The 23,912-nt window shown below is 48.4% G+C and overlaps 6 protein-coding genes across 6 annotated transcripts; 4 read left to right on the forward strand and 2 right to left on the reverse strand.

The window, feature by feature from the left end:
• Window positions 1-1,027: 1,027 nt before the first annotated feature.
• On the forward strand, window positions 1,028-4,822 carry LOC128730819 (tyrosine kinase receptor Cad96Ca). The gene is made up of 5 exons (XM_053823900.1): window positions 1,028-1,136; window positions 2,140-2,704; window positions 2,747-3,601; window positions 3,682-3,787; window positions 3,855-4,822. The coding sequence occupies exons 1-5, from the start codon at window positions 1,028-1,030 to the stop codon at window positions 4,359-4,361; spliced, it is 2,142 nt and encodes a 713-aa protein (XP_053679875.1). The 3' UTR covers window positions 4,362-4,822.
• Window positions 4,823-5,102: 280 nt separating this feature from the next.
• Window positions 5,103-9,797, reverse strand: LOC128730174 (phosphatidylinositol phosphatase PTPRQ). Its single transcript, XM_053823206.1, has 6 exons — window positions 8,043-9,797; window positions 7,818-7,977; window positions 7,033-7,740; window positions 5,826-6,970; window positions 5,412-5,757; window positions 5,103-5,311 (listed from the first exon to the last, which is right to left on the reverse strand). Exons 1-6 carry the CDS (start codon window positions 9,795-9,797, stop codon window positions 5,103-5,105), a joined length of 4,323 nt encoding a protein of 1,440 aa, XP_053679181.1.
• Window positions 9,798-13,150: 3,353 nt separating this feature from the next.
• LOC128720524 (ribosome biogenesis protein SPATA5L1) lies at window positions 13,151-15,434 on the reverse strand. Its single transcript, XM_053814198.1, has 2 exons — window positions 13,365-15,434; window positions 13,151-13,297 (listed from the first exon to the last, which is right to left on the reverse strand). The coding sequence occupies exons 1-2, from the start codon at window positions 15,432-15,434 to the stop codon at window positions 13,151-13,153; spliced, it is 2,217 nt and encodes a 738-aa protein (XP_053670173.1).
• A 595-nt stretch (window positions 15,435-16,029) lies between these two features.
• LOC128730176 (dipeptidase 1-like) lies at window positions 16,030-17,273 on the forward strand. Its single transcript, XM_053823207.1, has 3 exons — window positions 16,030-16,076; window positions 16,138-16,910; window positions 16,969-17,273. Exons 1-3 carry the CDS (start codon window positions 16,030-16,032, stop codon window positions 17,271-17,273), a joined length of 1,125 nt encoding a protein of 374 aa, XP_053679182.1.
• Window positions 17,274-17,545: 272 nt separating this feature from the next.
• Window positions 17,546-19,052, forward strand: LOC128730177 (dipeptidase 1-like). Its single transcript, XM_053823208.1, has 3 exons — window positions 17,546-17,784; window positions 17,852-18,618; window positions 18,694-19,052. Exons 1-3 carry the CDS (start codon window positions 17,546-17,548, stop codon window positions 19,050-19,052), a joined length of 1,365 nt encoding a protein of 454 aa, XP_053679183.1.
• A 748-nt stretch (window positions 19,053-19,800) lies between these two features.
• LOC128720181 (dipeptidase 1-like) lies at window positions 19,801-21,247 on the forward strand. The gene is made up of 3 exons (XM_053813834.1): window positions 19,801-19,970; window positions 20,045-20,805; window positions 20,876-21,247. The coding sequence occupies exons 1-3, from the start codon at window positions 19,801-19,803 to the stop codon at window positions 21,232-21,234; spliced, it is 1,290 nt and encodes a 429-aa protein (XP_053669809.1). The 3' UTR covers window positions 21,235-21,247.
• Window positions 21,248-23,912: the final 2,665 nt, after the last annotated feature.

Raw genomic sequence — 23,912 nt, forward strand, 5'->3', positions numbered from 1 at the left:
AAATTCGGCACATAATCGACCCCTGTGTGCCTTACTTTCGAAAACTCGGTGAACGGTCAGTGTGGTGTTTGTACCACTCAATTAGGGTCCATGTTGCATTCGGAATCAATGAAATTATATTAATTTATAAGGTGTTTGACTGTTGTTTTATAACCATCAATTGTTTTATTTGTTTGTTTGTTTGTTTGCATGATGTCGTATTTGAACGTGCTAGGACAAGGTTGAAACGACCCAAAATACGCAATAAAATAAATTCCTTTCTTCTGAAGATGGTTTCTTCTCCAATCAAACCAAGAGCTGCCTTTTTTGGTTAATTTGCTTCTCTCTGTCGATTAAGCCATTCAATTTACCACCGTTTCTACCCCTCTATTTAGTACCCACATTCAAAAGCCGCCCGTCATCCACGTCATCACTAAAATGTGACCCAATCGATCAAAAGAGCACGTCATGAGTTATGAGTGAGTCTTGCCCTGTGCCAGCACGCAAACGTGTGAATTAATACGCAATATAGTGGAACAAAAACCAATTCCTCTAACCACCGACGACAAACATTAGCAGGCAAAGTGACAGTGTCAGTGTGTGGCGTAGGTCCTAAGGAAAGGCGGTGGTCGAGACCCCCAGAGAAGCCAGAGCAACGTACGAAAATGTCGCCGGGTTCGAACTATGTAACCGAAAGTGAAACCGAACGACACCAGCTAACAACCCTTCCTGCGACAAGCGTCGTGGTGGTTACGTAAAGTTAAACGAGATAAGAAACCGCTCATCCCCATTTTGCATATCGAACCGGGCAGGAATTTCGGTGCGTACGCCCTTTCCTGTTCCTTCTTGTGCGCGAGAAAGCGTCCATCGAGTTGGACACACAAAACATCCTCCACCGGATCGGAACTGTCAAACGTGATAAAGGGCGTAGGACGGAACGCGTCAGAGTGACTTGTTCGATGACCGCGTGACTACTGCGGTCGGGAGATTCTTCCTCCTTCTGTGGAGTAGCATCCCTGGGCTTTTCAGAATGCACGCTCGCAGCAAGATGGCGACGCACGGCCGGTGCATGACGTCAGCCGGTGGGTTGTTGCACATGCGCCATTGCCTAATCGTGTTTGCATGGCTGACGATCGTTCTACAGCATCCCGGTGCAGGTAAGCAGATGGGCCACGTTAAGTGGGCAGGTATACTAACACGTGTTGCGATCAGGAGATAGGAATAAGAGAACAATCGGCTGAGGGTATAATTTGCTCACCAAGCAAGTAGCAAGCGATGGATTCACATCGGGATCGTACCCATCATGCGCCATCTCAGTAGTACCAGATAGAAAGCGAATGGTGGCACCGTCTCCCGCGGTGTGCTCGCGATGAACGCGTGACGGGCTAAAATGAAAGTGGTCCTCCATCTTGACCACCAGGCGTCGCCTTCACCAGTCCGAAAGCTGTCCGACCGGTTTTCCGAAGTCCGTCGCGATCGTTTCGCGGATCACTAGCGACTGGGTGGCAAACGGAACGGAGGACGACTAAAGCGTGGCGGAGGATCACTGGTGATCGACAACAAAACATTTTGTTTATGTCCCAGTCCTTCAATCGTCCGCTAAACACCTCGGCCACACCGGAGCAAGTGTCGTGATATGCAACGCGAGGACTTCGAGGTCCCCACGGTCATTAGATGGCTCGTGGTGCCATCCGCGGAGTGATTATAGACCTACTCCTCCTGGTAGTCGGAAGCCGGACTAGTCGTATAATTTCCGTCCATTCAACGGCCGTGAGCCTGCGCCTGGTGATTACGAGCGGATCTTGCACCGAACCTGCCTGACCGAACAGGGCGCTGGGGCAGCTTCCAGTCGAAGGTCGTTCGGTTTGATAGGAAGTAAATTCGAAAATTATTCAACCTGCGAGACGCCCTGCTTGTTCTGCCGTTGTTATGGTGGAGGAGGGGTCCATTTTTGTTCTGGGGAGGGCGGGAGCCATTTGTTAGCGCGAAGGCCAGACGGCTTTGGGGATTGGGTACTTGGTGAAGATTTATTCACCAAACAGGTACATTGAAGGTTCGCTGTGAAGGGCACTAGGAACCGGCGAGTGAATGATCTAGTGGTCATCGCCTCGAACTGATTACACAGCGTCTGACCTTTGTCTTTTGCGCCGTCTTTTGCAGAATGTCAGGATCTCAACACACCACCGGTGATTGTGGTAGACCGCCACTGGCAGATACCGGAAAACACGACCGTCGGCACGTTGATCACTCGCGTCAAGGCCCAGGACAACGAGAACGACAAGCTCGAGTTCGGGCTGGACGCGCTAGTCCCCGGTCAGCAACAACCGTTCGAGATCGATCCGAATACCGGGCTAGTATATCTGAATCAAAGCGTCAAAGGACGTGCGGATCAAAATTTCTTCGTCTATGTCACTGTCAGCGATGGCAGTGTCACGTCCAAGAACGAGGTGTTCGTAAACATTGTCAGCAAGAATGCCACTGGGCTGTACAATACCCGTGGCTCACAGTTCATACCAAACATGGAGAATATCCGCCAGATCCTGCCATCCAGCTTTAACCTGCCAGGTATCGGTTCACGGCCACAGATTCCCATATCACAGCTCCCACCGGAGTTCACCAGACGTCCACCGACGATCGACCAAGAAGTGGCAAGTGTCCCTGTTACGCCACCGTCTTCGGTGCCTACCAAACAGACCAAAACCTACCCGGACCGACCTGTTCCTGTGCCGGTGAATGGTTCGGTAGCACCGGTCGAGTCCTCGCCTAGCGGGAATCACGGTCTTGGAGCTCCCATCAGTGGGTACGCTGCCAATGGAGTTCTACTGACTCCTAATGCTCGACCACCATATCCAACTACGGCTCATCCACCTAGTGTTACGGAAAGACCGGCGTTGACCACCTCTACGACAGTGACTCCGATTCACGCTCATGCACACCCGCACGAGGAGACGAACACGGTGAAAATATTGCTCCCGGTTATCATCTCCGTCGCGATCATCTTCGTGACCGCCGGGCTGATCGCGATCTGCTTCTTCCGCAAGTACCTGTGCGCGCTCAGCAAGACCCTGAAGAAGAAGAACAAAATCGATAAAGCCAAAAAGTCAAACCAAAGCAATCTCAGCAGCAACATTACCTCGACCACCGAGGACAGTCGCAACTCGATCGGGTTGAGCCACTGGACGGGCCCGATGGCGTTCAGCAACCGGTACACGTCACCTTGGGAGCGTGACGCCGGTGGACATCTGCAGGCCACCTCGCAGTTGTCGGAGGAATCGAACGGTTCGATCGCGAAGGATCGCTGGGAGTTCCCGCGCCATCGGCTGAAGGTATTCAACATCCTGGGTGAGGGCGCGTTTGGGCAGGTATGGCGCTGCGAAGCCACCGACATTGATGGACACGAGGGAATCTCGGTGACTGCGGTAAAGACACTCAAGGAAAATGCCAGCGAAGCCGAACGAAACGACCTGCTTTCCGAGCTGCAGGTGCTCAAATCGCTCGAACCGCACATAAACGTGGTCCGTCTGCTCGGTTGCTGCACCGAGAAGGATCCGATCTTCGTTATACTCGAGTTTGTCAACATGGGCAAACTGCAAACCTTCCTACGGAACTCACGAGTGGAGAAGTACGTCGAGTGTTGTAGTATCTGAGATAATAACAGATTGGGTTTAATGACTTCTTTTTGCCTGACACTTGCTCTTCCAGACACTATGGTAATACTCATGGCAAGTCGAAGATTCTAACCTCTGGAGACCTCACGTCGTTCATGTTCCAAGTTGCTCGCGGCATGGATTTCCTAACGTCACGTGGGGTAAGTGTAGTAATGCTTTTATCACTCCATCGACAACTGATTATATGACCTAATTCTCTACTTGTAGATCATCCACCGTGACCTGGCTGCGCGGAATATCCTTATCACCGAGGATCACACGTGCAAGGTGGCGGACTTTGGGTTCGCGCGAGACATCGTCACGTCGAAGGTGTACGAGCGAAAGAGCGAAGGTCGGCTTCCGATCCGCTGGATGGCAACGGAGTCATTGTACGACAATATTTTCACCGTCAAGTCCGACATTTGGAGCTTCGGCATACTGATGTGGGAGATCGTCACGCTTGGATCTACGCCCTATCCAGGCATTGCGGCCGCGGACGTGATGCGCAAAGTGCGTGACGGCTACCGGCTAGAGAAGCCGGAACACTGCCGCCGGGAGCTGTACAACATCATGTTTTACTGTTGGGCGGGTGATCCGAACGAGCGGCCCGGTTTCCCGGAGGTGGTCGAGATGCTCGATCGGTTGCTGCAAACCGAGACGGACTACATCGAGCTGGAGCGGTTTCCCGATCATAACTACTACAATATGCTCAATATGAGTGGCGAGAAGCTGTGAACGTGGCTGCCGACCTTCTTGCTGTTAAAGGCTGTCGAAAGCACACTTTTATGCATATACTCAGTAAAAACAATCATGCAAGATGGATAGTCAATAGCCAGCTCCATGAACGAGCGATAAAAACAAAGCCCAACCCCAGCAACAGTTGGTTGTGATAAGGATGCGCTACTTTCCGTTCTTCAAGGTTCGAAATTATTTATGAACAACACGGGATAAAGCAGAGGAAAAGCCTATAGCTCATGCGTTTCAACTCACCCTGCCTGACAAGTCGAGGCACGGTTTGACCTGATTTTAAGCATTATTTCTATGTACATATTTACGAAGCGTGAACTGATTTCCACCGTTCATCGTACTCTGTTTCATTTTGTTCTGTTTGATTCAGAATGAGCGCGCGCCGTCCTGACAATTTTCGTTGTAAGCATTTAGAGTTCAGCGTTAAATAAAAGCGTCTATGAAATAGTGTATCACTACTACGAGGTACAAGAAAGCGTTCGCAAGCTTTGAGACCCGAAAGTCAAAACAAGGATTCCACTATCCAGCGGTGTTATTTGCACTGTTTTATTCACAATAAATTAATCTTAGTTTAACACAGTAAAGCATACGTAAGACGACGGCATTTTAAATGCACTTTTTTCTAAATAATAATACACGATGGGTAAAAAATATCAGACAGGACCAACATGCAAGTGTAGTGCTGCTGCTCCTTTAGCTAGCTTAAGAAAATATGGCGATCCTTCAGGATCATTTATCGCCACTGTCACCAATGTCACTGGGTGCAAAGCTGGTTACGTTTCCCAGCCCCGAGTTGACGGACCTGGGAAACTTTATGTTGAACAACGGCTTGCCACCGCTGCCCACCGACACCTGTTGATCCATCTCTACGATCACATCAGGAAATCGTTTACCTTTGTCGTCGCGGCGTATGACTTCAATGCTGCTTGTCTTTGGCTCTGTGGGGGGAAGCATATAAAAACGTGAAATAGCTACACCCACGCACTAACTCAAATGCGTTTGAAAACCAAGCGATAATGGGTTGGAAAGATCAGTTACTTTTTCGATTGCTCTTGGACACGTACTCCAGGCAGCACTGGTAAAGAAAGGAGTACTGATCGAGCGTCTGCACCATCTTGACTCGCTGCCGACGTAACCGTTTCACCGTATCGTACACGTTGATCTTCTTCTCATGCTGCATCCGCTGCAGGATGATGTCCAACGCGATGAAGGTGCCCGTCCGGCCCACACCCGCACTGCAATGCACCACCAACGGTATGGCGTAACTCTTCCGCTCAGCCCGTACGATCTTTGAGAACTTGATCAGATCAGCTGGACTAGAGGGACAGCTGTGATCGGGCCAGTCGAGGAAGTGATAGTGAAACACGGGCTTTGTCAGATTTCCCTGCAAGAAGACGCACAAAAGAAATGAAGCCTTCACAAAGGATACCTCACGATGCAAAGTCTTCCTACCTTCGAAACCAAAAACAGACGCTTAAAGTAGAGAGACAAGTTCAGCTCCTGGGTGCACTTCACCCGAATGTCCCCAAATTCGGCGACCTTGTCGAACCGCGGGAAATACTGGTAGCACTTGTTTTTGTCGTGATCGATCGGCTGCGTGAGCATCACAATCGATTCGATCTCGTACTGCAACACCATCCGCCAGAAGTCGAAACAGGTCTCATGCTTCGGTCCCTGCGTGGCGATGTACTCCCTCTGATATTTGTAGCCCTCAACGAACGACGCGTTGATGTAATCATTCACGCTGCCATCATCATCGTCATTGCTGTCCAGCAACACGCGATTCGTATCGAACGGCAGAATGTTCACGTACCGGTTTTTCCTTTCGTTCTCCTTCGCACTCTGGAAGCTGATCGTCTCCTGCAGGGCCACGTCCGAGAAGTAGTTGATCGCTTGGAACTCTTTCGAAACCTTCTCCCGGTTCGATTGGAACAGCTCGTCGTACTGATTGGGGAAGCTTTTAAGCGTAATATCCACCGGTTCCTCGACAGGTGCTCGATTCGTCTGTTGTGCCGGTTGAAGCAACCGTTGCTTGCGCCAAAACACCACCAGACCACCGATGAACGCCAGCAACAAGCAGCCCGCGATAGCGCTCACGATCAATCCCACTTTAATGAGTGAGTCCGTTTTGAACACCTGCATGGCGGAGTCGGTGAAGCCACTGCGTGAGAATATCCTCACGATCAACGCATACTCCGTACCCGGTTTCAAAGGTCCGTTGCAGTACTCCTGGCCTTTGTCGCACGTTTCCTTCCCAATGACGTACTCTACGGGACGAGTGGCTCGTTCGGATCGTGCCATCGGATTCCAGAACTTGGGCGTTGTTTGATATTGCTCCACGCAGCGCATGTTATTCGCACGGTACCAATCCGATACGTCAGGCCACTGTGTCGCTCCGGTGCTGTTGATGAAGTCTGTGCGTGGCTCCGGATCCTGCTGGCACAGGCGTTCCGATATCAGTAGGGCCATGTACCGTATGCTTCCTATGTCTGACGTGAGCGTCAGGTTCCCCAGTACTATTCGTGCCGTGTTGGTTGGATTTGGGGCCTCGAACACGTTCACGTTGAACCATTCCTCCGTGTAATCGATCGTTGGGACTAAAACCATGGAACTTTTATTACAGGCTCTTACATCCTCGTACAACAACTTAAATACTTACTACCAGCTGGAGACTCAAACTGTAGCTTAACGTCTTGGCTGAGCTCTTCTACATCTACCACCTCTACACTCATCGAAACCGTATAGTTGTACTCGGGCTTTAGCCGATCTTCGGTGTAACTGTACGTGTCCTGAATCTCCTCATCTTCTCCCACGTTCACCTCCCAGGCCAGTACGTGCGGAATAGAAGCGTCCTGTTCGCGAATGCCATGCATTAACCCATTAAACCGCTTCAGCTTGCCATGCAATCCACACGGCAAATCCCAGACAAACCGTACCGACGATTGGTACGGCTGATCCAGCTCAGGACCCACTACTTCTTCGATGCGAAAGCTCGCCGTCACATTCGACACATCAGGCTGTGTGACGACTTCTTCGGGGTCTGTATACGGACCAAAACCGGCACCAGTAGCGGCCGCCACTTGGACCGTGTACAAAGTGTACGGATTAAGCTTGGTAACCGAGTGTTGAAACTCTACTCCGTCCCAGCTTCGGGCTTCATCAGGACTAACCTCATCCCGAAGATCCACCGTTTCGTTGAACTCCTCCAACGGAGCACAGAGTTTCGGTAACGGGTATTCTGGTGCGATCATACGCACGTGTATTCGATAGCGAACTACGATGCCATTTTTAACAGCAGGTGCCTCCCAAACGATCTCGATCGATCGATTATTGCCCGTTAACTGCTTAACGCTGGGGCTTTCCGGCACTACAACCAAACAGAAGAAAAGAAAACCATCAGAGGCGCTAACCGTCGACCAGAAGAACCACAGTCGGCCGTATTACCATCATCTGCCGTCTGAAACTCGTACGCTGGTGTCGGATCGGACCACCCTGCAATGTTCTGGATTTGCGCGTTACACTGGTACATCGAAAAAGGAACCAACGGCTCGACAATCCCTTCGAAGCTGACGTTAGTGTTAGGAATCACAAATTCTTTCACCACCTGCAAGCGCGCGAAAGCCATAATGCACTACTGGCGAAAATCGAAAAGATCCACAAATGACCTACCTGTGATGTGGGATCAGGCTCGCCTTCCAGCAACATTGTGCAGTTAAAGCGTACGCTCACCAGCAAGCAGTTGTTGTTGTTCTCACTGTGCAGCAATGTCGAAAGTTCCAGACTACGCGACTTGACCGACACCGCGCGAACCGGTTCCACGTGGTAAGAAAGGATCGTACGCTCCTTAGTCTTGAGCGAGCCAATCTCATTTCGTCCGTCATTGTTTTTGAAGGATATCGGAATCACCTGCACCGTGTAAACCATGCAAGCGATCACCTCACCGAACGTAACGTGCTGATCGTTTGTCGTGTTCGAGAACACCGTAACATCCTGAGCGGTTTCGGGTGAGTTATACCACGCCGCAACTCGGTACGATTGCACGCAGTTCGTCCCGTTGATGGGTGGTTTCCACTTGACGGAAAGTGATCGCGGTTCCACCTCATACAGCTCTAGTTCGGTCACTTCGGAGAGCTGCTGCAGTTCACGCACTGTTGCGGAGATGTTGTTGGGTGTTCCCTTTTCGTTGATGTGATCGTTTGAGTTGACGGTGAATTCGTACGTCGTGCATGGTTCCAGATTCGTCACGAAGTACGTTGTGTTCGATGCATCGATGGTGCGGCTTTCTGAGGCCCATGTGATGACATACTCCTTGATACACTGTGTGCCTTCTATTGGTGGTCGCCAGGTGAGCACCACCGTTCGATCGAGATCCGTATTTGCGCGCAGATCCCGTACGGGACCAACTGCTTGTGGTTTCACGCTGGCTTCACCCGTGATCAAGGTCGGCCGCACGGGACATATAGGTGGTACGAAGGGTAGAACACCTGCATCTACTTTAGTGGCTATAGTGACATCTTCTTTAGTCATTTTAGTCAAACGATTGGTCACGGATACATTGCTGCAAGAAGCTAATTCGAGCTGTGTGACAGGATCGTAGCAGACGGTTGTATTTAGCCAAACGTCGTCAATTTTAGAAACGGTTACATTCTCCGAAGAGGGCCACTGTGCTCTTGACTGCTTTGGTACGCTTACATCGACGACATTTTCCACCTGTGTCTGTGCCTCGGGATAAACTTCAACCTGCACCAAGCTACTCACGTTGGCTTCATTCAGGACGATCGCATCAACCTTAACAAACCCTTCGCGGCAGGGTATCATGTTTTCTAGACTGACGAATGGAGCCGTCACGTTTACATCTACGCACTCGGAAAACACAACATACTTCTTCAAACACCGGCTGTTACTCGTGTGAAAACCCAACGCGTACGAACGATCCGATCCATGCACGTGAAATTTATTAAACTTCGATGTCGGAGGTGTCCAAGATGCACAAGTACACTGGTACGATCGTAGGTCAAACTGACAAACGGTTAGCTGCCGAATGTTACAGAGATCCTGCACCGGGAGCTTCAGATCTCGAATCGACGACGACTTTAACCGTTTGTTCTTCTCGCTTCGGTTGAGGTATTGGTTGAGCCATAAAACCTGCACTTCGTACGACACGTTGGTGCTTTTCAGCAACCCACTCCACTCAGGAACATTTACGGTGGATTTCATCACGACGATACTCACGTTAGCTGAGTCGCAGGACTTTACCACAGGCTCGGGTGTGGGTTGTGGCAGTTCATTTATTGGTGCTTCTCGCAACGATGGCTTACTCACGCCATTCGCCTCCATTGCGAGCCCAATGATAACGATTTCTTCCTGTGGAAGCGTCCACCCACTACCGAGTAGTACGCCTAGTATAATGAGCAACTGCACCATTACTAATTTACATCACTTTTCGATTCGCAATCAAACGAAAGTGCTGCTTTTTTTACACACAACTCACTCAACTCTTACTCGCAGCGTTTGATATGATAACAAAACGAGCATTTCGTCGGACGTTTAACGACGGCGGGTATTTCCCTGTGGAAAATGGAACGAAAGAGCTTCGATTTAAGCGCACTAGGAAAAACGGCTTTCCGGTATTAGGCCACTCCCAATGGCTCTCCGACACTTCAGTGACACGTTAGCCTTGAAACAAAAGAAATACACCCCCGGTTCTTGTTCCATTGGCGATGAAGAGAGCCCTAAACCACTCGCAACCGTCTTATCACATCACCAACGGAGCACCAACAAGAGCCCGATTTATATTGATCACCATTTCCACTGAACACCAAATGACACCAGACACCTCTCACCGATTCCACCGATTCAGACGTGTTGAAAACAATTGCCGTGATTTTTGTTTTGTTGCTCCTTATTTTTGAAAAAGGTCCATCTTCAACGATAGACAACTGCTGGCTGACAGAGACGCAACTATCAATAAAATCGCGGTTCAATTAATCCATCATTCCGCGACGTTATCAGGGATGTTACGCGGTTGTCACACACTGTGGTGCCTTTCGCCTTTCGAAACACCTTCACCTAGCACCGTATCAGAGGGATTTTAATGTAATATGCGCAATAGAATCACTGGCACCGGCGATGGCGCCGGATTAAACGGATTACCCTACGCCAATTTGGCCGACGAATGGCGTTTGATTTGGTCATCGATCGAGTACTGACGATAAGAACACCTGCCCAGCACTACATACCTACGTCACGAGTGAGCTAAGCTCCTGAGAAACCACCTGAGGACACTTCCAGTTACATTCACGGATCGAGTAAGACTGCCGACGGTTCGATGCCAGGTTTTTTTTTATCGAATTGAGCATGCTGGCGTTCGAATCGAATCGTTCGCGTTGTCACACCATTCAGCGCAATCGAAGGCACCGCGTATTGTTTCTGATAAGAGCTTTTTCACACTATCGCACACAGTCCTTCACACGGACACACACACACACACACACACACACAGATACGGAAAAAACAAGGTGATAAGATACCACTTGGCCGTTAGTTGTCCAAATTCCCGCGAGAATTCCGCGTTATCCGACGCATCGGAGAGTTGCAGCATAGGTCCTGGAGGTTATGTGTTTGTTTGGCTGGTTTTTGTTGCAATAATAAGCCAAAGTAACTCACATACACGTTGAGGAGCTAGTGCACCATGGAGAAATGGATTTAAATCCCCAACCCCGAGCTTCTTATCACCGCGAGTACGAGCGCGATAATCGATCGCTGTGCTGTTATCATGTCTCAACCTCACTCAGGTCGATGTTGAGTTTAGGTATTTACCTACGCCTCAGTAAGCAATATCATACGCGCTCTCCATGTGCGCCATCTGGTTGGGTTGTGTTCAGAGTGTTGTGCAGAGTTCGATACGCGGTACGATAAAATAAAGGAAAGAAAAACGGCCCTCTGCCGACGCCTTCGATCGAGATAAGTCGATCGGCGCCAAGCGATTTTTCAACGTTAGCAGGCGTGTACCTTACCGTGTTCTGTTGTGTGATTCGAGCGTGTCCTTTTCCCGATGGCAATCCGCCGGCACCAGCCTGTTCAACAGCGAACGGAAGAGAATCGTAAGTATGCGGCCACCGTGATAGCGATCTTATCGGAAGCATTTGCTATCCTTTCGCGTATCTTGCATCGATTTTGCACTACAACGGTGTTTTGGTGCGGGTTTCGATGATCACGTTGGCGCGTTTTCGCGTTCGACAACATAATTAGTCTCGCGTTTTAAGCGGGTCCCGATTCCAAGCAGGACGTTTAGGACCAACGGTTGCTATTTGAGAGATCGTTGTGCTTTCGTTTGAAATTTTACTCAACCAACGCGGCTTTTAGTAGCTATTTTATTTCTAAAGGGAGAGTTCTAATACAGAGTTTTAGCAGCGCAGTGCCAAGTACTCTTTTATGCTCGTTTTTAATCGTATTCATGAATAAAGAATGAATTAAACAGCTTGCTGGAAACGGAATACTTAAATCAACAACACTGCTGGAAGCTGTTAAAGTAAGGGGTGCCAAATTTATCTTATGAAAGGTCTGAGGTCCTTTTTCTCTTCTATTATAAGAAGTTTAAAATATATGCTGATGAGAATCCATATAGCATGAATTTATCAAAGCCAAAAACAGCTTTTTTCGTTGGAGCAATATTCATTTTTGACCATTACATTTCAGCGAGGATTTTTATACCTTCAAGGATGTAGATTCAATCGAAGAAATAAATAGTTCTATTTATTTTGTGAGTATTTGAAGCACAAGCATCTGCTGAATCAGGCGCAACGGTTTCTTTCGTATCAGATTGAGTTAACCGAATTTCTTCTTTACTTTTCATCCAAAACTCATTATTTTATACGGTTTTATTAGGTAGAACTTTTTAGAATTCATACAACAACCGTGCTCTGGAAGCTCGACAATGTTTCAGCACGTGATTAGAAAGCAACTGCGAGAATGCTCCTCGAATTCAAAAGTGTACAACAATTTGCAAATTATTGCGATTTGATCAAATAAAAGGTGTTCATACGGTGTTACGAACACGTATTTTCGCTAAGATCATGCTCATTTGAAGCGATCAAACATCAGCGTGTTAAGTGAAAAAGATCAAATAATGGAGAAAAAAATCTTTCAGCGCACTTTTTGAGCGAAACTTTGAAAAGTTTTTCGCAAAAGTAACAGGAGCGCATGCTACCTAAGAGGTAAACATTATCAAAAATATAAACGCTTCAACCGCGAAAAACGCTTAAAAAATAATAACGCTTTAAGTTCACATGTTGAAAAGTAGATGGCGCTGACTGTGCTAAAAATTTGCTTTGGCTATTCACTCATAGGTGGCGCTAGTGTTTTGAAATATTTCCACTTGTGAAATATTTCAACTGTTATACTTTGCAGCGCCGTCTGTTGGTAAAAAATTGAAACTTTAAGCGTTTTGCACGTGGGAAATATTTCACAATTTTGGAAATTTCAACCTCTTGACTGTCATGCTCTCCTGTTACTTTTGCAAAAATTTTCACTTTTTCGCCCAAAAAGTGCGCCGAGACTTTTTTCTTCATTATTTAATTTTTTTTCCCTTAACACGCTGCAGTGTTTAATTGCTTGAATGACCATGTTCTTTGTGAATATAAGTGCCCGCAATGTCGTTTGTTTGTCCATAAATTCAATTACTGCGGATGTTTGTGAGCCAAAAGACAATAACAGTGTGGTTTTATTATTTTTAAAGCTTTATTTCTCCAAAGCACAAATCAAATACAAAAGAATCATTATCTTTGCCGGTTCGCTTCGTAATTGTGATACCATTCGATCTGCTGCTCAGTCAACGAAGGACGAACGTCCTTAAACGCACGATGAAAGTGTGACTTTGTGACAACTTTTGCTGCAATATCCTCCACTGCTGCTTCTAGCGCGGCCTGCACAGAGCACGTACAAAAGAGGCTTTTAGTTACGTTAATGCGTTTGGGCGTGAATTCGTATTACCTGTGTGCAAAGATTCTGTAGATCTGCGCCAGAGAACCGCTCCGTCCGCTCTGCAATACTTGTCAGGTCCACGTCATCTGCAAACGGAATGCTTTCGCCCAGCTTCTCCAGAATAGCTAGACGTGTGGCCTGATCCGGGGCTGGTATGTGGATCAGTTTAGTTAGCCTTCCCGGTCGCAACAAAGCGTCATCAATCATATCCGGTCGGTTTGTAGCTGCTATGACGATGACTCGCTTGGCATCTTCACTCAACGCGCTAGCTGTTTGTTCCGCCTGCCCGATGCCGTCCATTTCCATCAGCAAAGTGGACAGCACGCCCATGTTAACGGCTCCAGAGCCTCCGCCCATGCCAGCTGTTCCTCTATTGCCCACGAGTGAATCGATTTCGTCCAGAAAAACCACCGCCGGGGCGTTTGTGCGTGCTTCGTTAAAGACACGGGTGATGAGCTTCTCCGCATCTCCGACGTACGGAGAGTAGACTTGGGCTGCCGAGAGCGACAGGAATGTCATGCCCGATTCCGCTGCTAAACACTTGGCGAGGGTCGTCTTTGCACATCCCGGCGGTCCGTACAGTAGAATGCCCTTTAAGGGGTGAACTCCGAGGCGCTGGAATCGATCAGGATTCGCCAGCTGCTCCATCACGCACAGTCGCAGTAGAACCTTGAGCTCTGGCATGCCACCGAAGGAATCAAGCGTCAGTAACTTCTCCTCTCCGACTAGTCCGGTTGCGTTTCGAAGGCTGCTAGGGCGATGCTTTCTCTGTACCTCAACAAGAGCCTGCTCGAACGAGACACAGCCTCGGTCCATCTCCCTTACGATGTTGTAGAAAAGCAGCTCGAGTTCCGCTCCTACATAGCCCGCTGTTCGTTTGCCAATCTCCTCCAAATGAGCGTCACGTAACACGTTGACAGTGCGCGCGTTGAAGCATCGTAAAATTTCAATTCGCTGCTCTTTCGACGGCACTCCAAGCGCAATTTCGTTGTTTAATCGGCCGGGCCTCCGAAGCCGGTTGTCTAGACCTTCGATGTTCGATGTGAGACCGATAACGATGAGATTTTTGCACCGCTCCGTGTACTGATCGACCAGCGATACAAGCTGGGAACCGATTCGGGCTATGTTCGCAAACTCTTCGTTCTTCATGTTTCCGGCGATCTTCGGACACACCGTGTCGATGTCCTTCACCAACAGAATGCACGGTTTCGTTCCTTCGATTAGCTCATCAAATAGCTGAACCCGGAGGAATGTTTTACGCAGCTCAGCCTCCGTTTCTCCGGGTAGCGAGCGGATAAAATGCAACCCTCGCACTTCGAACAGGGGAAGGTTCTTCTCTTGTACAATCGATTTCACGAGACTGTTCTTTCCGGTGCCACTCGGACCGGTAATAAGGACGGAACATCGTTCCGCAAGAGCTTCTTCTAGCTGTAGACGAGCGTTCTCCAAGCCTGCTAATAGCAGCTTTGGTGATGATGATTCTGGATGGAAGAATAACTGACCGATTTTGATGGACGTGTTCTTGCCAATTTCTCCGTACTCGGAAGGTCCTTGCGTATCTCGCACATAAGCGGTGCTGATGCCCATATTTCTGTCTCGAAGGTAGCTAAAATCAATTCGGGAAGCTCGGCAGAAGAATGCATTAGTTAGAAAGGCGCGCAACATCTCACACAGGCAGTCGGTCGTCAGAAGCAACTCTACATTGAGTCTAGAACAATCGAGTCGCACGTCGAGAGTGATTTCATCGAAATCTGCTAGCGGATGCTGGATCTCCGTGGCTTCGATTAGCGTGTAGTCTTCGTTGTTGTTTCCAGCTCCGGGCGATCTAAAGCCCGTAAGCTCAACTGCTTGATGGCCAAAGTACGCTTCTCTGTGGGAAGAATTCCGATCCAAGTGGGTGTATATTCGCCAGAGAAAGCGACGACCGTTCTGTAGTCGACACACCGCTGGCATCCCCTGAAATAGGCTCCATTCTTTCCGTTCACTTTCCTTTGGCCACAAATAACATGACTGTGGGGAGGAGAATGCAGGCTCTAGCTTTGGATTATATTCCAGCGATAGTATGACTGGCTCAAACATTTAATAGAACAATATGCTTTTAAAACGATCGGCAAAATAAACTAACAATAACAAACTGCACGAGAAATGATAAACAAACGAGCTCTGTTCAAAATCGAACCATAGTTTGACAGTTTGTTTTGCGTGAGATTTGTGCTAAAACAGTGGATCAATTTTCGTTCTGAAATGTTTCAATTTAATTCATATATCATATTATATTTACTTAATTCAAGAAGGAAATCAATTTTTTACATAAGATAAACATTATTTGATTTTTTTTACTATATTTTTCAGAATTAAAAGTTTTATTGAGATTTTTTAATGGTTTGAAAAACACGTCTTGTGTTAAAACCGGAAAGTGCTAAAACGGCTATAACACATATTGTTCCTCCATTGTACTAAAAGTGGTATATTTCGATTTTCCAGTATAATTTCGAATATATTCTATTTTTTTTTAATTCTTACTGCACAGATGCATTATTACACATTGTATTCTTTTTTAGTCCTTTATAGGCATACGTTACCGATACTGGGGCTTGTCATTACTTCAATTTTATTAGCAATTTTTTTGCGAAATGATCTTTACATCGCAGACATGGTATTTCCTAGAGAAAACATGTTTAGTGACGATTCCCGTCCTCAACAACAAATGCTTATAGCAGGGTAAGTGAGCTGAGAATATTATTGATATGAAACTTAATTCTATTTAACGTAATCTTTTAAGACACAATAATCTAGTGGCGAATATTGCAAAACACGAGAAGAACAGCCTGCGAGAATTCGACCTTAATTGGGATTTGAAAAAACACACAACATGGGGAAAACTAAATACCAGCCGAACGGATCTTATTCGACTTCGTGAAGGAAATGTAAGCGCACAAATGTGGTTTGTTGGAGCGAACTGCACGGCGAATCCACTGGAAACAGTACAAATAGTGCTGGAGCAAATCGACACCCTGCTTCGACTGATCAGAACCCACGCGCAGGATCTTGTCCTTTGTAGGACTTCATATGAATTAGTAGCCGCCGTTGCTCAAGCCAAAATTGGTTCATTGATCGCAGTTAAGGGAGGAGATTCGATCAACTCCAAACTTGGGCTACTGCGAATGCTGTATATGCTCGGTGTCAGGTGCATGTCTCTAGCGTCGGAACAGAATTGTTGCAGTTGGATCGATTCTTCGATCGTCGATGCGATGGACATTGGAAGTATTAGCATGAAACGTGATCTCTCACTTTGGGGGCGATCGGTGGTATGGGAAATGAATCGTTTAGGTATGATCGTCGATCTTTCATACGCAAGCTATGGTGCAGCACTGGATGTGTTACGCTACAGCCAAGCACCGGTAATCTACAGCAATGCAGGAGCGTACATGATCAACAAGCATCATTTGAATGTGAGGGAGGACGTGCTAATTACGCTAGCCTTGCAAGGTGGACTGTTGATGATTAGTTTTGACCCAAAACTCTTGGGAGGATACACAGTAGATAACGTTGTTGGTGAGTAAAGTGGTATCCCGCCAGCTGCAGTTGAAAACTGCTAATTTTCCTTTTTCAGAACATCTCAACTACATTCGTGAAAAGGTGGGAGCAGACTACGTAGGAATCGGCACTGGTTTTGACGGTTTCGATGGCGTGGTTGAAGGATTAGAAGATGTATCGAAGCTTCCGCTGTTATTCAGATCCCTTGCTAGTGGCAAATATTCCGATGGAGAATCCTTTCAACCGTGGACAGAGGACGAACTTCACAGGCTAGCTGGACTGAATTTTATGCGCGTATTTCACCAAGTAGAACAAGTGAGAGAACGACTTTCACACGAGGAACCGTTTGAGGATGAAGATTCTGATTACTTTTTGGAGTGAATAAACCTCTCTCCGACATATCAACCCTTCCTGTTTTGATTCATAACCCTCGAAGGTTTGTGCTTGAATGAAAACGAAACCAAAACCAATAATTATCAATGGATGGCAGTGCGTTATCATAAGGGGGTTATTAATTGCTACTCAGTATGAGTGTGCTATCTAATCCATCCTAACAGGTGTGCAACAATTAGTCGTGATCGCCCTCCAAATTTCAGGCTCAGTCGGTGGGCTGATTCCGTGGGGCTAAGAGCATACATTTCATCAACGCAGCAATGTTTCTTCAGACGAGTAAGTACTCAACGTCACCAGTAGTGGAACCATTTTTAAAATTTTTCTACTGGTTAGTTTTAGGCAACAAGAAGCTGCTAATAGCGTGTGTGATCGCGACAGTGATCACGGTCTGTTCCATCGTGGTACCGATCATCGTGGTAAACACGTACGATGATGCTCCACCGAAGATTTCTGGTTTTGCTGGACGGGATGTGCTCGATGAGGTTCCTTTAATTGACGGGTAGAGATCGTTTCTTTCGGTGAAGTGAAAAGAATTGAATGACTAATCATCATCTCATCCTCTGTAGACACAACGATCTCCCATTCAGCATATACCTCGTGGAACGCAACCTGATCAACAACTTCCATCTGGACTCGAACCTTAAGGCGCACCCAGTATGGTCTACAGTCAACACGAGCCACACGGACCTTCCTCGATTGCGCCAGGGTAAGCTCGGAGCGCAGTTTTGGGTGGCGTACGTGCGTTGTGCCGACACGCAGTACAAGGATGCCGTAGCGCGAACATTGGAACAAATCGACGTCACGAAGCGCATCATCCGGAAGTATCCGAACGACCTGAAGTACGTCGGTTCCGCTGACGGCATCATCGAAGCGTTCCGCGAGAAGAAACTAGCCTCTCTGATCGCTGTCGAAGGTGGCCACTCCATCGACTCGCGGTTGTCGGTGCTGCGGTTGTACTACGAGCTGGGTGTTCGCTACATGACGCTGACACACTCATGTAATACACCCTGGGCCGATGCATCTCCGGTGGACGACGTGAGCCCACCAGTGCAGCTGAACAACCTCTCATCCTGGGGCAGGAATGTGGTCTGGGAAATGAACCGACTGGGCATGATGATCGACATATCGCACGTCAGCTATGGCGTCATGCGGGACGCCTTGCGATACAGCCGGGCACCGGTCATCTTCAGCCACTCTTCGGCTCATGCCGTCTTTGAACACCATCGAAACGTGCAGGACGATATCTTACGTGAGCTCGCTGTGACGCAGGGCATTGTGATGGTCAACTTCTATCCGCTGTTCGTTGGGGGAAATACCATCGACGATGTTATCAGTGAGTGAAGAACGTGGGATGAAGCGTCTGGGGGATTCCATCGAGCTAAAAGTGCTGCTTTTCTTCGGTTCTCAGAGCATCTGAACCACATCCGTTCTGTGGCCGGTATCGACCATATCGGGCTTGGCGGTGACTACAACGGTGTTGCGGTGACGCCAGAGGGCCTCGAGGATGTTTCAAAGTATCCGGATTTGTTCGATCTGCTTGCCCAGGGATCACTTCGCTCGGGCGAAACGTTTGCTCCATGGACTAGGGAGGATCTGCAGAAGCTGGCCGGTTTGAATCTACTGCGAGTCTTCCGTGAGGTAGAGCGTGTTCGCGACAGTCTCCTAGACCAGGACCCGTTTGAGGATCTGATCCCGTTCGAGGAGTTTGAGCGTGCCAACGTCGTCGAGCAGCCATGCATGACGGACATGAACATCCATAAGAATTAAAACATGGAAAAATCTTTCACCTTCGACGAAAAACCAGAAACGATGGTGTTTTCTTTTACGTCACAGTCATAAGAAAGATCTACCGCTTATCGAACACTAGCAATCCCGATTCCCATTCGAATGCGGGTGTTGTGTTCCCTATCACTTTACTGCCGATCCGTAATCGCTCAGATACTTGTCTGTCACGACGCCTGATTTGGCGTGTGCTACCCGGTGATGGAGCGTTTGTAGTGGCGTCCGATTGTAAGTCTATCGCAGTGGATGAATAGCGAGATAATTGCTTTATGGCTGCTATCATACGTCTCCGCTCAGCTGGTCATCGGTGGGGTTAAAACAATGCGACATACTATCGAACGGGCTTAGTAGTGGCCCGGTTGTTGCGAGCATCGGAACGTTAGAGCAGAACATGCCTTGGTACTCTAGAGGTAATTAGCAAGCGTGGGTGACACATCTGGACCGGAACTCGCTTACTCACGTCAACAAGCGGTGAACTGGCGTAAATGATTGTGCCTCGAGGTTTTGAATAGTGTGAATTGCTTAGATTGATGTAATCATAGTGCCTTCGCGTGGTTGTCTAGGCAACTCTGGCGTCGTACAGCAACCCATAGTTGCTTCGTCATGACGGGTGACCGTGATGCAAAGTTACATGGCACTAATGCGTGATGGCGTTCGAGAACAGGCATTACAGCAGTACTAATTCGCATTATGAAGCTATGATAATACCGCATTTAAACGTCTACTTGCAGTAATGGCACACAAGAAAACGCTAACGTTGGGTGTCCTGATACTGTTTGCTGTCCTGGCCGTCGCGATAGCGGTACCAATCGCGACCAATACCGACGTAGATAACAACGTGGCGCCCCAAGTCAACCAGCTTTTCGGGAGGACAGTGCTCGACGAGGTGCCTTTGATTGACGGGTCAGTGTAATAGGCGTTATGTAAATGAGCGATGCGTACTAACGTAACGTGCAACTCTTCTCGTAATCCAACAGCCACAACGACCTGCCGTGGAATCTGTACAACTTTGAACGCAACCGCATCAATCAGTTCGAGCTGAACAGCAACCTCAAGGAGCATCCAGTGTGGGGTCCTTCGACGAGCAGTCACACGGACATTCCGCGGCTCAAGGCTGGTAAGGTCGGGGCGCAATTTTGGGTGGCGTATGTGAGCTGTGGAAATCAGTATAAGGATGCGGTCGAGCGGACACTGGAACAGATCGACGTCATCAAACGCTTGGTGCGCAAGTACTCGCAGCACATGAAGTACGTTACATCCACGCAGGGCATCATGGAGGCGTTTGCTGAGGGCAAGATCGGCTCACTCATTGCGGTAGAGGGTGGCCACTCGATAGATTCACGGTTGGCGGTACTACGCATGTACTACGAACTTGGCGTGCGATATATGACCCTGACGCACTCGTGTGATACACCCTGGGCTGATGCATCACCGATCGATAATCAACCGGCGGCTACGCTTCGAAACGTCACCGGATGGGGTCGAAATGTAGTGTGGGAGATGAACCGTCTTGGAATGCTTGTAGATCTGTCTCACGTGAGCCACGGAGTCATGGTGGATGTGCTCGAGCACACGAAGGCTCCAGTGATCTTCAGCCACTCGTCGTCACACGCCGTATTCCAGCACCATCGAAACGTGCAAGATGACGTGCTGAAGAAGGTGATCGACAACCAAGGCATCGTCATGGTGAACTTTTACACCGGTTTCATCGGAGGAAGATCGATCGACAATGTGATCAGTAAGTGTTGATCAGGTTGGCCTGTCCTAGCCTTGGCTAATGACTCGTGATGCGTTCTCCTCTTTTGTAGATCATCTTAACTACATCAAAAGCGTCACCGGTCCAGATCACATAGGGCTGGGTGGAGACTTTGACGGAGTGGATTCCGTACCTGTGGGCCTGGATGATGTTTCCAAGTATCCCGACCTGTTCGATCTGCTCGCCGATGGCGCATACGCGAACGGTACTACGTATGAGCCCTGGACGCGCGAGGATCTGCGAAAACTCGCAGGGGAAAATCTACTACGCGTTTTCAAAGAGGTCGAGCGGGTCCGAGATGAAATGTTAGATGTGGCACCGTACGAAGATTTAATTCCGTATCAGGACTTCGTCGATGTTGGCGCAGGTGATCAACCCTGTATGAGCGATATTGATATTCACAAAGAATAAATCGTTACAATTTTACCGGAAATTCAACATATAAGAGCTATTGTATCTGATATTACGATTAAAATATACACTAAAAAACCTTATTGCTTGTTATTACGCCAAAAGCAACGCAAGGACGCTCGAAAACAATGGCGAACATTTTTCGAAATTTTTGCTAGCCAAGCGTCCATTTCGGTCCGGTTTTGTGACATAAATCTTGTCCCCTCGGTCGAACACTTTCGACTTAACAAACAGGCCCGCTTCATCCACCGAGGGTTCGGACAATCGAACACGAAAATGTGCAACTCTTGCACATTGTTCGCCGACCGGGCAGGACACCGTCCGAGCAGTCGCTTAATGACCCATCCCAGACCAGGAGAACAGTGGGGTGTCCATACAAAAACCCTGACCCATAGGCATCCTGGATGGAACGCAAAAAAGGGATCGAAAAACGGTTTCAAAAATGTGCCCCGATCCAGGCATGCTCACGTGCAATGGACGTCCCTTTCAGGCCGGTGGCATCGTCCGTCCCATGCGCTCCGCTGACCAGTTGTGCACGTTCGATCAGATCCCTTTTCGTCGTTCGTTTCACCCATTGATTGAACGAACAACGCCTCGTCGGCAGTGGACGGTCTACTCTTGCCCCCGGGGTAAGGGTTTTCCGGCCCATCTCGGGAGTGGGTTACGCAAGCTGCTGCCAATTCGACAGGACATCACTGGGTCGGCTGAACCCTTCCGTGGCGGATCGGTTCGACCATTGTCCACCAGCATCCGGGGAGGGTTGAATCAGCGGGAAGCCGACCATATTGCACAATGGCCGAATACGAGCTGACCGGTTGAATCCGGCAAACCGGCCAACCGATGGCACATTATTACCGATTATCGAGCTGTTATATGGCCTGGGGTTGGTTTTTGTGACTTCAAAGAAGCACAAAAATCCTTCCACGGTGCGTGCGATTCGTGCCCGTTTTATTACGGCGTCGTCTATTCCGGTGGCATGCTGATTTCCGGGGCTGATCCTTCGCACTCCTTCGCAGAAGCGTTGTGAAAGGATGCGATGCTCCCTGTTGCGATCGTACCCACTGGCAACAGGCCGCTTGAGGTCATTCAGGCGGCCATACGTAACGCTTTTCCAACATGTCGGGCTCGAAACTCGTTAGCATCCTTGCAGGAAGCGGGATCTAGAGCGCTTAGCGCCGAGCGGGTCGGGACAATTCAATTTCGAAATCACAGATGCATCCCTTTTTTGCACCATAAATTACCGTTTCACCACGGTGCAGCTCAGGGTTGGTGCCCGGTGGTTGGTTTCCAGTGTCTTGAGTCAACGCATGATCAGCGGAAACTTCCACACTCATTACGCAACGAGAAGGAACCGACTTATGGCACGAAGAAAGGAGCGAAAAAATGTGAACTGAAAACTGGAAAGTCTACTCCTACGAAACGGATCAGAAGACGCCGGTCTCGAAAAATGTCAGGGAGAAGGCAATAAAAAATTAGCCACGTAATGATGAGTTTCATCTGTTCGAGAGGATCTTGCGATCGGAATTCGATCGCGTCGGAAATCCTGTGGCTCTTGAGATGTGCTCTTCGTTCTCAACCCGCTATTCACTACGACCGGGCACCTCTGGAGAAGATCTCCTTCGCTAGGATAATTAATTATCAGGCCATCACAAGTCAGCGGAGATAGAGACAGAGAGAGAAAGAAAAAAATGGCCAAATCGCGTAACCCTGACTTTGCGATCGGGTTTCCAGGAAGAGTTAATGATTTATTATGACTGTGCAAGAGGAAGGTGGAGTGTTAAGACGTACAGCGCATCAGGCGTCGGGCAGGCATGAAACCTCAGAGGATCCAAGACACGCCAACGGGAAAACCCAAGCCCCGAAAGGATGAAAAGGGCATGGACGCAAAGGCAAAGTCACGACGAAGCGCCTTGGAGACGGGAACGGCAGATGGTTTCGTTGCGTGTAGAATGTGTGAAAGGATAACACTCGGCTGGATCCTTCGGGTCGGGAGATTTAACAAAATTGATGATCACTTTTATTGATTTTTTCCCTTTATGTCGAACCCGTAGCCGGCCTTGAGCCGAGTTGCTAGCCTTTTATCGTGCGTTTTCCCTTTCGTTTGATAAGTATCCTGTGGCTGGCGTCGGGTGTCACTGACGGATGGACGATACTCGAGGTTTGGAGAGCGATGGGAAGCGTGCCGAATGAGGTGTTGCATGAGGTGACCTCTGGAAAGTAAACGGAATAACTGTGTTGCATGAAAACGGATTATACCTGAGTCTAGCAGCAAAATAATGTAATCTTGTTATATGCGGTTTCCATTTGCGTTCCATGCGAGAGTGAGCATTCACAGAACGAGCTAACTGTCTGAAGTATGCATTGGACATGGTTCTACAAAAACTCCATTGAGAAATTTTCCACTCATTCTCTCTTACCGCAAATACAGCTTCTAATTAAAGCAATTCAATCGTAGCATATCTTACTCAAAATAAACACAAATTTTGGAACAGCTCAAAGGAACACGCACTCACATACGCCCGGACGTGACATTTAGTTGGCTACCCCCACAATTATTTCCGGCAGGATCAGTTACTTGTTTCCTCGCCGGCGAGCCCAAAGCGACATGTGGCGATGTAGCCAGGAATAGAAAATCATTCGCGCGCGAGTCAAAGCTTTCCCGGCTACAGCTGCCGGCT

The sequence above is a fragment of the Anopheles nili genome, chromosome 2, assembly GCF_943737925.1.
Source record: "Anopheles nili chromosome 2, idAnoNiliSN_F5_01, whole genome shotgun sequence".
Taxonomy (NCBI): domain Eukaryota; kingdom Metazoa; phylum Arthropoda; class Insecta; order Diptera; family Culicidae; genus Anopheles; species Anopheles nili.